The sequence below is a fragment of the Lissotriton vulgaris genome, chromosome 2_1 (assembly GCF_964263255.1).
Source record: "Lissotriton vulgaris chromosome 2_1, aLisVul1.2, whole genome shotgun sequence".
NCBI lineage: Eukaryota > Metazoa > Chordata > Amphibia > Caudata > Salamandridae > Lissotriton > Lissotriton vulgaris.
This window is the reverse complement of record NC_141687.1, coordinates 184,683,470-184,695,231: the sequence shown is the minus strand read 5'-3', so window position 1 is coordinate 184,695,231 and position 11,762 is coordinate 184,683,470. Positions and strand designations below refer to the sequence as shown.

At 45.4% G+C, this 11,762-nt stretch overlaps 1 protein-coding gene across 2 annotated transcripts in view; it reads right to left on the bottom strand.

The window, feature by feature from the left end:
* Window positions 1–1,645: 1,645 nt before the first annotated feature.
* The window catches only part of TRIM50 (tripartite motif containing 50), a 108,168-nt gene continuing 98,051 nt past the window's right edge, over window positions 1,646–11,762 (bottom strand). For both annotated transcript variants that reach the window (XM_086954705.1, XM_086954706.1), the window contains one exon: window positions 1,646–3,369. In XM_086954705.1, coding sequence (XP_086810831.1) covers window positions 2,822–3,369 — 548 coding nt within the window. In that variant the 3' untranslated portion in view covers window positions 1,646–2,821. The remainder of the gene's footprint in view (window positions 3,370–11,762) is intronic.

Below are 11,762 nucleotides of genomic sequence, written 5' to 3'. Positions count from 1 at the left end.
GGAATAGTATTTTTTACCTCTACGCTATCCAACGCTTTCCCTACTGTTGCACTCTCTGGAGTGGGAATAGTAATTTTTACCCCTACGCTATCCAACGCTTTCCCTACTGTTGCACTCACTGGAGTGGTAATAGTAAATTTTACCCTTTCTGCTAACCTACGATAAAAATATTGTAATTTTTTTATTAATATTACGTATATATATATATATATATATATATATTAACAAATCAATTTGTAGGTTTTTATTTTTACTTACATTAATTATTTATTAATTTTAAGGTTATTTAAGTATGTTTAAGTTCATTATATTTATTATTTCATTAATTTTTAATGAATTTAAAGCATTTAAAAAAATTCGATATTTTGACTAACTATATTTTTTACATCAATATTTTTGATTCGATATTTTTGTACTTACCTGTTTGGAGATAGGAGGTCGATATTTTGGCATTCTATATTTTTACCTCGATATTTTGGTCTGTCGATATTTTGGCATTCTATATTATGTCAGTGATCCCTTTGCTTTTCCCAGAATGTTCTAACTCCCTTCGTTCCACCAAGTAAAATATCCATACTTTTAGAATGAACCTGGGATCATTTACAGGACAATAAGCTGGATAAAACTTGCAAAACACTTCACATTTCTCCAAAAGGTTATACATAGCAAATAGCAATGAATTAAAACTGGGGCCGTGATTATGAATAGAATGGAGCGGTATAGAGAGGTATCAACAAGTGGAATACAACTCCGACCAGGTACAACTGGCCCAGTTTTCCTGCACCTGGATTTCCCAGGCGCCACAGCACTGGCCACAATATTACTAGCTGGAAAATCCAGACGGTAAAAGGGCAACAAGATCAGTCTGGTTTATAGCAGACGGTACAAGTGAAGTTATCGTCTCTGGAATTGCAACTCCACATGCAGAAAATGATCTGCATGTGATTCCCCATCCTAGGGACAACAACTCAGAATAGGAATATTTAAGTATAGACATACCAGCCAGAATTATTAGTTCCGGCCACTGAGTATTCCTGCACATAAATCCGCCTTACTCGTAATTGGGACCATAATGTTTATCTACTGGTTTCCTAAATATGTCCTTGGACAATGTAAATTAATTTTCTTATCAATGGTCTATTGCAGATTTTCCCAGGAATTCAGTACACGGTCAAGAAATCAGACAGATCATATGTTCTGATGAAAATAAATGGAAAGCATGCGTTTATTTTATTTAGCCGAAATCCAGAGTTTCAACTGGTTTAACGTCTGTGTCGAACATCATAGTGATCTAATGAATCCCTAAACTCTTATTCAAACTTTCTTCTGCTACCCAACCAGGAATCCTAAATCTATACGAAACACCATTCTCTCTTCTGACATTCTGGGAAGCTATGGAGATCCGCCTTTCAAAATCACATCTAACACTATTTCTCAAATGTTCTCTTAACGCCATCTTGTTATTGCTTAGGTTTTATTCTCTAAGTTTATTGTACAATGCTCAATTGCTTTCCTACTATAGACGTTCTCCAGTCGTATATACACAAATAATCACAGATAAAGGTCAGTGATTTCATTTGGGACAAACTTTGACTCCAATAACCTTTGACTGAAATTCATCATTAGACAAGACAGACATCACATTGGTAAATAATCTTTATTTTTAAATGCTTTTTTTGAGTCTTATCACAAGGATTATGAAGATAGGAATCTCTTTAATGCCTTCTGTACATCCCCTGTGAAGACAAATAGAGTGCCCCCTCTTCTGGTCTTTCAAACAAAGAGCATATATTTCACACCGAGGCCTGTGTAATTTCAATTTTTTTTATTAAAAGTAAATGGGACCCATATTGCATTGGAATTTTAAGGAAGTCATATTCATCTATGACCCTTAGTTTATTCTGCTATTCAAGGGGAGCTACTACAACACCTCTGATCTGCAATAGGTAGTCCAACAAGAGAGGGGGACTAAGGGCTTTTAGGGAGGTCCAGCATACATGCCCTGGTTAGACGTCCAAAGAAAAGGGTATGCAGTTCCTGTTGTGGGAAGTATGAGGAGCAGGACAAGGGACTGGAGAGATCCCTGACTACACTCTGGTAGTGTTAATGGGAAAGGGGAGGGACTGGCAAGTACTTCCTTTCAGAATGAGGGCCCTCACCCACCCAACCTGCTGGGTGTCATGCTTCATCAGCTGGTCGGCGCTGTAATACACGACGGGGACCCTATGCAGGAGCTCTTTGGCGGAGATCTTTTATTCTTTGCCGTATGGGGCAGTGGGTTTAAGGGGCCTTTAAAGTGTAGGAGTGCAAAAAGGCGTTGGTGACTCACTTCAATAATGCTGCAGAGTGTTGCGCTCAATCTCAAGTGGTCGAATTGTTTCTTGCCAGTTTAGTCAGGATGATCTAGCGGCAACTCCTCAGGACCTAAAAAAATAGTAACTCTACACTCAAAATGTAATAGCACGGTGTTGTTCTAGCCTATTGAAAACAACAAGTGGCACCAAGAGGTAAAGTACCTGTTGATGCGGCAGCCAATCTGAAATGAAAAACAAAGAAATGAAAGCAGGAACTGCATACCCTTTTCTTTTGACTGCAATAGGTAGTGCCACTGCACTGCTATGTCATGATCCATCTGTGGATAAGAAACATTTATTCAAGATAGGCAGTGTGCATTACACTGCAATTGTCATTCCTGCCAATTACTGTTCCACTGCTGGAGTATGCATTTCTTAAGAGCAGAGTTCAATCCAGGCTGAGATTCAGTACAGTACACAGTGTCATGGACAGTGTTAACAATCTTTTTAAAGGCATGGGCTGCTCCTCATGCAGAGGACAGGGTGAGAGGAAGAGTGTTTGTGCCCCGCTCTTGCCAACAGGCATCTAGGAGGGGGAACAACTTGCCTTGGAACTCTGCCTGGAAGGTGTAGATGTGTATAAGCTCATGGGGACTGTTAGCATTGTAGAAGGACAGCTCTCCCCTCTCATAATCGAGGAAGATTCCCACGCGATGTGGCCGGCTTGTGAGGGGCAGCGTGACACGGGGATTGGTGAAGGCCTCATAAATCTTGCCTTCCTTTAGGCCAATGACCCAGATGCCATTCTCAGGAGACTTTACTAGCTTGCCTTTGCGGCTAGTGGTGCCCTTCATGATGCCTAAGCGCCACTTCTGCTTGGCGCCCACAATCACTTCCCAGTAGTGCTTGCCTGTGGAAAAGCCTTTATTGGCCAAGACGCAGTTGCTATAGTCAAAGCGCTCAGGGTTGCTGTCCCGTCGATTGTAAAGGAGTCTGCATTGCACCACAGTGTCCCCCTTAGAAAGGTCAAGAACTGGATGGGCCGTCATAGGATCCAGCTTAAGCACCTCTGGAGCTGTGGAAATATAAATTAATGGGCATCATTAAAAGGGGTCAAATAATACATTTAGGTCAAATAATACAAATATATGTTATATTGTTTAGCATATGCACTATGTACGGACTCACAAAGCCTATTTGTATATAAATTATGAATTCATGACAAGAATGAAATAGTTTATTTCATGATAGGTACATACATTTCTCATCCCACCTGTAGTATGGCTTGCACCATTGGGGGTCTTACAAGAAGTCCTCACATCCAACATTTCCCATAACAAGGCATCGTAAAGTATAGAATTTATTGTGTGCCTGCTTGCACTAAGCCTGTGCTCTAATTTATGCATGCAAAAGCAGAGACGATTGACTGCATGCATTGTTCTAGTCCATCTAATGCTTCCTGTTAGCTGGGCTGTGGATAACTCTTCTAGGGAGTGCTATCTGAATGTTATGTAATATGTTCTGCTAACATGATATCAAGCTAGTGGCAGCCGACACATACACAAAGTGGAGGGGTGGGGAAGAGGGACGAAGCATGGGTGGGAGTGCGAGAGAGTGTGCGGGGGAGGGCGGGGGAACATAATAAGAATAAGAATAATAAAACATTTTTAAAAAGTTAAACTTACCTGCAGTCAAGCGCCTCCTGCGTCGCGCCTTGGTGCTGCATCGCGCCTTGGCCCAGCAGACACTGCAGGCTAGTCACAGACTCCCTGTCCAATCACGGGGATTGGCCTGAACAGGCAAGAAAGATACCCTGCTCAGACCAGGGAGTCTGTGGGGTTTCTCTAACTCGGCTGTTCAATAGAGCCGGTTGGAGAAACCTAAGTACGCCTGTGAGTTTTGGTAGGCCTGAGACGACCGGCCAAACACACATGAGCACTTAGGGAGAGCACTAACGCTCGTCCTCCCCTCCCATGCCTCAGCCCTGGCCCTCCCTGCAAACGCTGGCTGCAGTGGCTTAAAAAATAAAATGATACTGAAATATCGTTTCATTTTTTTTGCTGCTGGCTCTGACGCAGTGGTGCGACGCTCCTCTGCCATTACGGAGGAGCCTCCCCTGTATCTGGCAGTCAGCCAATGCTGCCAGAGCCGACCTAAAAAGCGTTAACAAAAAATCATACTTTTAGCAGAATCTCATGAACGAAATTGGAAAGTTACACACATTCTTGCCTTGACTGAACTTTTGTTAATAAGCAGAATGTGTGAGATGGAAAATATTGTTTGAAGTAGATGCTACCTTAAAGTAAAATAAACTAAGATGAAAAGCAAGAAGATATAAATTAATTTACAGAAGAATAACAAACCAGAATTCCAAGTACTCTGGAGCTTGTTTGTGATATTGTGTTTTTTTTAACTCTTTCGTAAGGAACGTATTTTAAGAAAGTAGGCTGTCTCTGCCATAAACACTCAGAAGTCCATGACTTTCCCCAGGCCATGCCTCGGCAACTGGAAAGCACAGGAGAGAGAGTTCCCAGGAATGGGGAGCTGTCAGTCAGCACCTGTGCTACACTTTGAATTTCAGTGTCTGCTCGGGGGAGCCCTCGCAAGCCCACAGCAAGATGGCCACACTCTAGTGCAGCTCTGCTGGCCTGGACCCCAACCCGTCAAGAATCCAGGCACAAACGTGAAATCCCTATATGGGAGCGGGCGGCAGAACTCTGTAAATGAGTCTGGCACCTCTGTAGGTGGAAAAATGACCGGAGAACATCCGGAAAAGTGTCAAAAGATGACACAACAACAAGCAATGTGGTCTCCCAAAATAGCGGCTGCTAAACGAATCCCGCAGTGAAGAAGTTGAAAGGGACCTGGCCGAGCGGGGTGAGCTGTGGTGATGAGATGCAGAGGAGCTGGCTGTCCGAGCTGCCCTGCTAGCGTGGCCATAGCCAGACGTGTGAAAGCTGCAGTGGTGCAGGAGAACCTGCATTGTAGACGAAGGAGGCCGCCCTGAGTAACGCCGGGACGCGGCCGAAGACCACAGCCAAACGAAGACGGCAAAACCCACTCCTGGTGAGCGGCGAAGCAGCGAAGACTTACAATGTGAGCGCTGCACCGGGCTGGTGGTGAGGCAGAGAATGTGCAGCTGCTAACTTACTGCGGCTACAGTAAATGTAGCGCCCGGGGTGGATTCCCAACCACTGTACCTTCACTGCGACAGCTGGCACTGACGGGTTAGCCTCCATGGGGGCCGCCGGAACTGTGACCCAGGAGGAGGCCTGGAGCCCAGGTACGCAGCACACTTGGCTGGCACTGGCAGGGAGGTGAGGGTTGTGGAAGTGGCGGTCTTGGGGGGTGCTCTCTGCTAGAAGGGCGCTTTGAACACCGGCCCGGTCCCCAGAGAGGTGAGGGGAAGCTGGACTCCTTCCTGTAGGGCACGGGCCAGAGGCCTTGTGGCAGACACCGCAGAAGCTGCACCGCTGGGTCCCATTGCTCAGAATTAAAGCACACCAGCGAGCCAGCAGGAGTGAACCCCAAGTTGGTGCCTAGAGAATCGTGGATGTGGCACACCCTTGTCTGAGGCAGAATGCTGCCTTTCTACATCAATTCCACACTACAGTGAAGTGTTCCACAAAGCAGGAAGAGGGGTAGGGATATCCTACCAACCATGGTATTGGCTGCTAAATACCATAGGAAAAACGGACTGCCAGCAGTCTCAACTCACATTTGAGGCGAAGAAAATACCTAAACATACACAGCACGCACATTTGACTCGGAGCAGGAACTACCCTCAAAGCCTGGGACAAATCTGGAGGCGACTCTGCTAGCTATGCAGCAAAGCTTACAGTCCATAGACGGCAAAATTGATGTACTGAACGCACGCATGGACAACATGGCTTCTAAGCTCGATAAACAGGCCGCATGTCTTACGGAACAACGCATCTCGGGGGCTGAAGACGATATTCAAGAGCTAAACATGTAAACAGCTAAACATGGATAAAGTTCTAGCCACCATCCAAGCATAAAACGAAGATCTGGAGGCAAGATCACGGCACAATAATCCGAATAACAGGCATCACGGAGTCCACTAATACAGGCTGCCTGGAAAACTACATCGAAGGTATGCTAAGAGACATTTTTTGAGCTGTCAGCGCTATTAATAGTGGAGCGAGCCCACAGACCGCTGCAGGCGTGCCTGCTTATGGCCCCCCCAACCCTAGAGGCCGATTATTGCCAAACTCCTGAATTACAGAGACCGGGACATGGTGCTCCGCCTTTACAATGGCAGTACAGGCAGTGAGGAGAGAGCTTGGCCCAGCGAAGAAAAAACTATAAGCCTTGGGCCTCCAGTATGCCATGCTGAATGTGGAACATGACGGCCGTCACACTATGCTAGCTTCGCCCAAAGCATCTATGGACTTCATTAAAAGCATTGGATGTCTTTGTCCTGAAACCATAAGTAGTGGGGCAATCACGACGGACACCGTAACCTTACAATAATTTACAGACTGTAGTGGTGGTCTTAACCCGGTTACCGTGGCGATTATTTCACCACAGTGCGGGCGTTCAATGGAGTAGGCGGGGCCGCATCGGCTGTTGGCCATTCGCAACACCAGTGAGGTAGTGCTCGCGACTGCCAACGGCCGACGGGAGCACGGAAGGGGTTAATGGTAGCACATCACTCCTTGTATATAATAAGAATTGAAATACAGTATTGGTGCCCCTCAAGGTTAAGAACATACACCCCACTACCTCAGGTGTCAGCCCACTGTGGTTCAAATGAACCCAGTGTAAGTGTCAAACATGAGAATAAACCTCAGCACTCTAATCAGTTCAATATTAATTCCTGAATAGTTCTCCTATTCATACGCAGATCAATTTAGGCAAAAAACAGTATTTGACTGGCTATTCAATTTAATACATATGTGAAAAACACAAATTTGGCAACCAATTTAGATGCAGAAAATTACAGTAACATTATATTTCAAAGATGGAGGGCATAATGCAGTGATCCTCCTGTAGAGCGTTGAACCGGACACCGAAACCTAGCGGCTGGGTCGCGAGGCAAGAGAAACATGCACAGAAAACGGCTCACGAAGCTGAGTCTGGAACTGAAATCCCCGGTGTTGGACACTGACTGTGCAAGCATAGAAAAAAACAGTAGCAGAGCAAAAAAGCTCAGGATGGCCGTCCAAGAAGATGGAGAGAGGACATACAGTAAGACCTACCGCATGCTATCACTCACAGACTATCAATTAATCAATCAATATTTGCTTTATTCGATTCAAGTATTAAATCATAAAAGCACAAAAAGTATCATTAAACATTTAAAAATAAGCATTGGATCATATACAAGTTTATGAAGCTAATAGCTGATTAAAATCCATTACAGTTGCCATAGATATGAAATAACAGCCAGATTACAAAGTGTTAGCCGCATGCTCAAATAGTAACAAAATCATCATGTGAGTAAGATAGTTTCAACAGGAGTTGGACCTTGCATCAATGACCTTGTTCTGACCACCCTTTTCAGATATTTTACAATGTGACTAGTGACATTTTCATCAGCTAGCGATTGAAGCCTTCTGAGTGCGGGTCGACATTGCCTCAAACCTAGCATCTTCAAATAAGGCACAATCCATCTTCTCCTAACCACAGTATAAAATCTCTGCCTGTAACCTACGCTACCCCCAAACTGCAGTGTGCCTGTCGCCCTAACTAATCTAAGAAACCCCCCCCCCAAAGAAGGAAAACGGAGGAGGACACCAGGTCAGGCCCCCGGCCCGCCCCACCCCCCGCCACATAGGTTCCCTGTGTCCACACAAATTACAGAGTTTTAATATCAAAATCGTCCGATTAGTGGAATCATTATTCGCCAACTTGCCTTCCGTACCCCAGTAACATAAGTGAAAATCCCGCACAGGCACCAGACGGAACAATCATGCAATTCTCAACCCAGACCCGCCCGATCTAGTGTATGGATGCGATCCGTTTCATTTACTGCAGCTGTAAGCAAGTCAAAGTACCAAACTGGGTCGAGGAAGTCATTCTGGAGTCCGGCAGCATACAACAAAGCACTGTGAAGCCCATCACCACCGACATATCCAAGAGCCATCAGGAAACCCAGTTGTTGTCGCACGGTCGATAGCACAGGGTCTGGGAGAAATAAGAGAGACGTGTCCTGGCTCCACCGCAGCTCCTCGTCAGAGGTCGGAGGGGGGACAACACTGATTAATATTCCCGAAATTAATGCCTCCATCCGACCCTCTGGTTCCGCCATGGACACCGGGCGCCGCTCGTTATGCTGTGTGCCTGGCTATCTTGGGCAAACAAGCCGCTTCTTACATACTCCCGCACCGTGAACTCCAGGGGATATTCGGCAGCCATCTGCCAGTCCGCATCATGACCCACAGCCGCCGAAGACCCATCTACAGTAGTGAGGTCTGCCTTGCATAAACCTATCCCCGACACAACCACATCAAAGCCGCACTCCAGGGCTTTCATCTTCCGACACAAGAAGGAGTGTAGTTCCACAATAGCCACCATGATATCGCCCAACTTTATTTCCGTTTTCTCTCCCCCATTAGTGGCCCCCTTCGCGTCCGTCGGAGCTCCATCATAAGAGACAGATCTGTCCGGAGCATCAAATCGGACCATGGTGTTGTCTCCGGCGGGTCGAGTCATGATCGTAGCTGGGCCCCCTTCAAACGCCATTGCATGCATTACCGCTCGTATTGTAGTATGGAAGAGATTTTTGATGATGTTTTACTTAATTAGATTGTATTTTAATGGATTCATCAGCAGTCACATACAAAAATCTATAATGAAAATATTGCTTACAGTTTATTCAAAAGTCTAATCTCTCACTTTCTGAAGTGTTAATTGCTAAATCGATCTTGTCACTACTTTCAAACGTTGTAGTGTTGCAGATCAAAGCTGACTGGATGAAAGGGGAGTAGCACAGGTACAGTTGCTGAGTGATGTTGCAGCAATGAGGTACACCGATACCAGTAATGTGCCTCTTCTGAGTGTGGGATGTCCCTTTATTACTACTGTGTTTGTAAGGAACATATGTTCAGGGCTGCTCTGTGTTTGGGTATCCCATGGGATCAAAAGCATTCGAGGCACAAGAACATGGTCCCCTGAAACATCTTTTTGACAAATACCTTGTTGCTTCCCAAACACCAATGGGTAAGTAAAACACTTACTAAATAAAAGGGTTTATCTTGTCCATTTTTCATCACCATCATTGCTAACTGCGTTTTAGCCTTGTTCAAGAGCCATAATGGAAAATAAAATGCTCTTCGCCCATCCTATGTTGGTCTCTTTCGAAGGTTCCTCCCCTTTCTGCCACCATAAAAGGCTCCTATATGCCACCCCTATCCTGAGTTGCTCCAAGCTCCATGTGGTCGAAACTTATGGAGTCGGAACAGATTGAATTTAGGATTGTGATGAGGAAGACCAACTTGGAGTATTGAAGATTACCTAAGTCAGTGTGATCACTGACAGTTCCCATTCAGACTTATTTATTTCCATCATTTTGCCCTTTCAGACTCTGCTAATTCCATTCACTGTCTTGATCAACTTTTTCTATTTTTTTATAGAAAGTGTAAAGCATTTTAGCTTGTGTAGAAATGCTAGAAATGTCTCCATCGTACGCCCCTCCTTTATCAAATGATAATCGAGCTGATGCATTTGTCCCTTGACTTTTTATCTTATTTCTGCTAGTCCAAATATTGTTTTCAAAATGTAAGATAATCAGACCTTTTAAAACCCAGGTATTTTAGAGCGGAATTTTGCAACAGGACTATCAAAGCAAAGTCCACAACAGTTTGCAGCATTAATTTTCATTGGAAGTGACATCAAAGAGAAGTGGTATATCTAAATCCCGTGCACACATACATTAAACAAGCTATAGAAGTGTTATTCAAAAGCAAATTGTACAGTATTCTTCGGGATGTCTTATTTCTTCATTCTGTTGGAAAATGCAGCCAGCCGACACATGTTTCATCAGGGAAAAGTGGTCCCCAACTCTTCAGGGCTGAATGGATTTGCCAGAATTCTGTGATGTCCCATGGCCGATGATAATTCCAACCCAGTAGGGCACGAGTACAAGATCTATTTTGGATTCCAAGATGATAAGACGTCAAGGGGCCCATTAGGATGGCGGGCGGATTGCCCCCGCCAGGCTGGCGGTAGCCACCGCCGGCCAGGCGGGGGTAATCCGCCCACAATCCTCACTGAAATGACCCCCTCGCCACATTAGGATGGCTGGGGGGTCCGAGGCGGACAGAAAGACCATCCGTCGCTTTTCGACCGGGGCGGAAAGGGTTTAATATGGTGGCGGTGTCTGTTTGACACCGCCAGCCATATTAGTATGGGCCCAATCTGATGCCTTTCTGTGGCAGACAGGCGGTCTTCACTTTGGGGTTCCCTTGCGGGCACCCGGAGTGAAGGCGAGGTGGGGGGTGCACACGGGGGGTACCTGTGGTACCCCCCAGCATTTGCATACACAAAGCGGCATGTACCGCAGGCACCGCAGGCACCGCATTTTTAGCATTGTGGCGGGCAGTGCTGAGAGCACCACCCGCCACAATGTTAAAAATGCTGGATGCCCCCGCCACTGTGGCATGCGCATCCTAATACCCCCTACGGGACCCCCGCCCTTATGGCGGGTGGTCCCATTGTCTGATAGGATGGCGGGGGAATAAGTCCGCCCGCCATCCTAATGACCCCCCAAGTGTCTGGAAGGTGGATCAGCAATGTGGCGTAATCAGAGAGCCCGTGATACATCTAACCCGGCGAAGCTCAATCTTGGTCAATTATGCGTAGTGAGTGTCCATAAACAATCTAAATAGGTATGCGAAACAGCCAGGCCCGCCAGTAAGTAGTAAAAGTAAACCAAAGTCCTTAGAGTCTATGAGCATGATTAATTCCCCTATTGGGTGGACAAGGTACAGTTCAGGCCGAACACGTGTATGTGTTTGCCATATCCATTTGGAAAGAGAGAAATGAAGGCGTCCTGGCGGCACCGGTTCCTTCGTCATAGAGAAGTGGCTTTCAGAAGGTCACTGTTTATGGTCCAGCCTCTTACAAGCTGCAATTTTTGCCATTTCAGAATAAGAACACAGGTACCCTGGTCAAACAATCTCTGACGTGTGAGAAGAAAATACGTTCAACGCTGCTGTTGTTATGGTTTTCTTTGTTCTTACATTTGCCATCTGTTTAAAAGCCCAAGATGAACAAGCCCAAGATGAACAAACGGTAAAGGACTTTGCATCATGTCACGATAATAACACACTGCTATTGTGATGTAATCTCTGTAATCTGTAATATGAATTACATAACAAAATCAACCTTGCTCCTGCGCATGCAATGCTCTTAACATTTAAGGTATGACCAGTATGCATGCAAAACTCCCAAATCAATCAATCAATCAATCATGGAAATTTGTATCGCGCGCTACTCACCCGA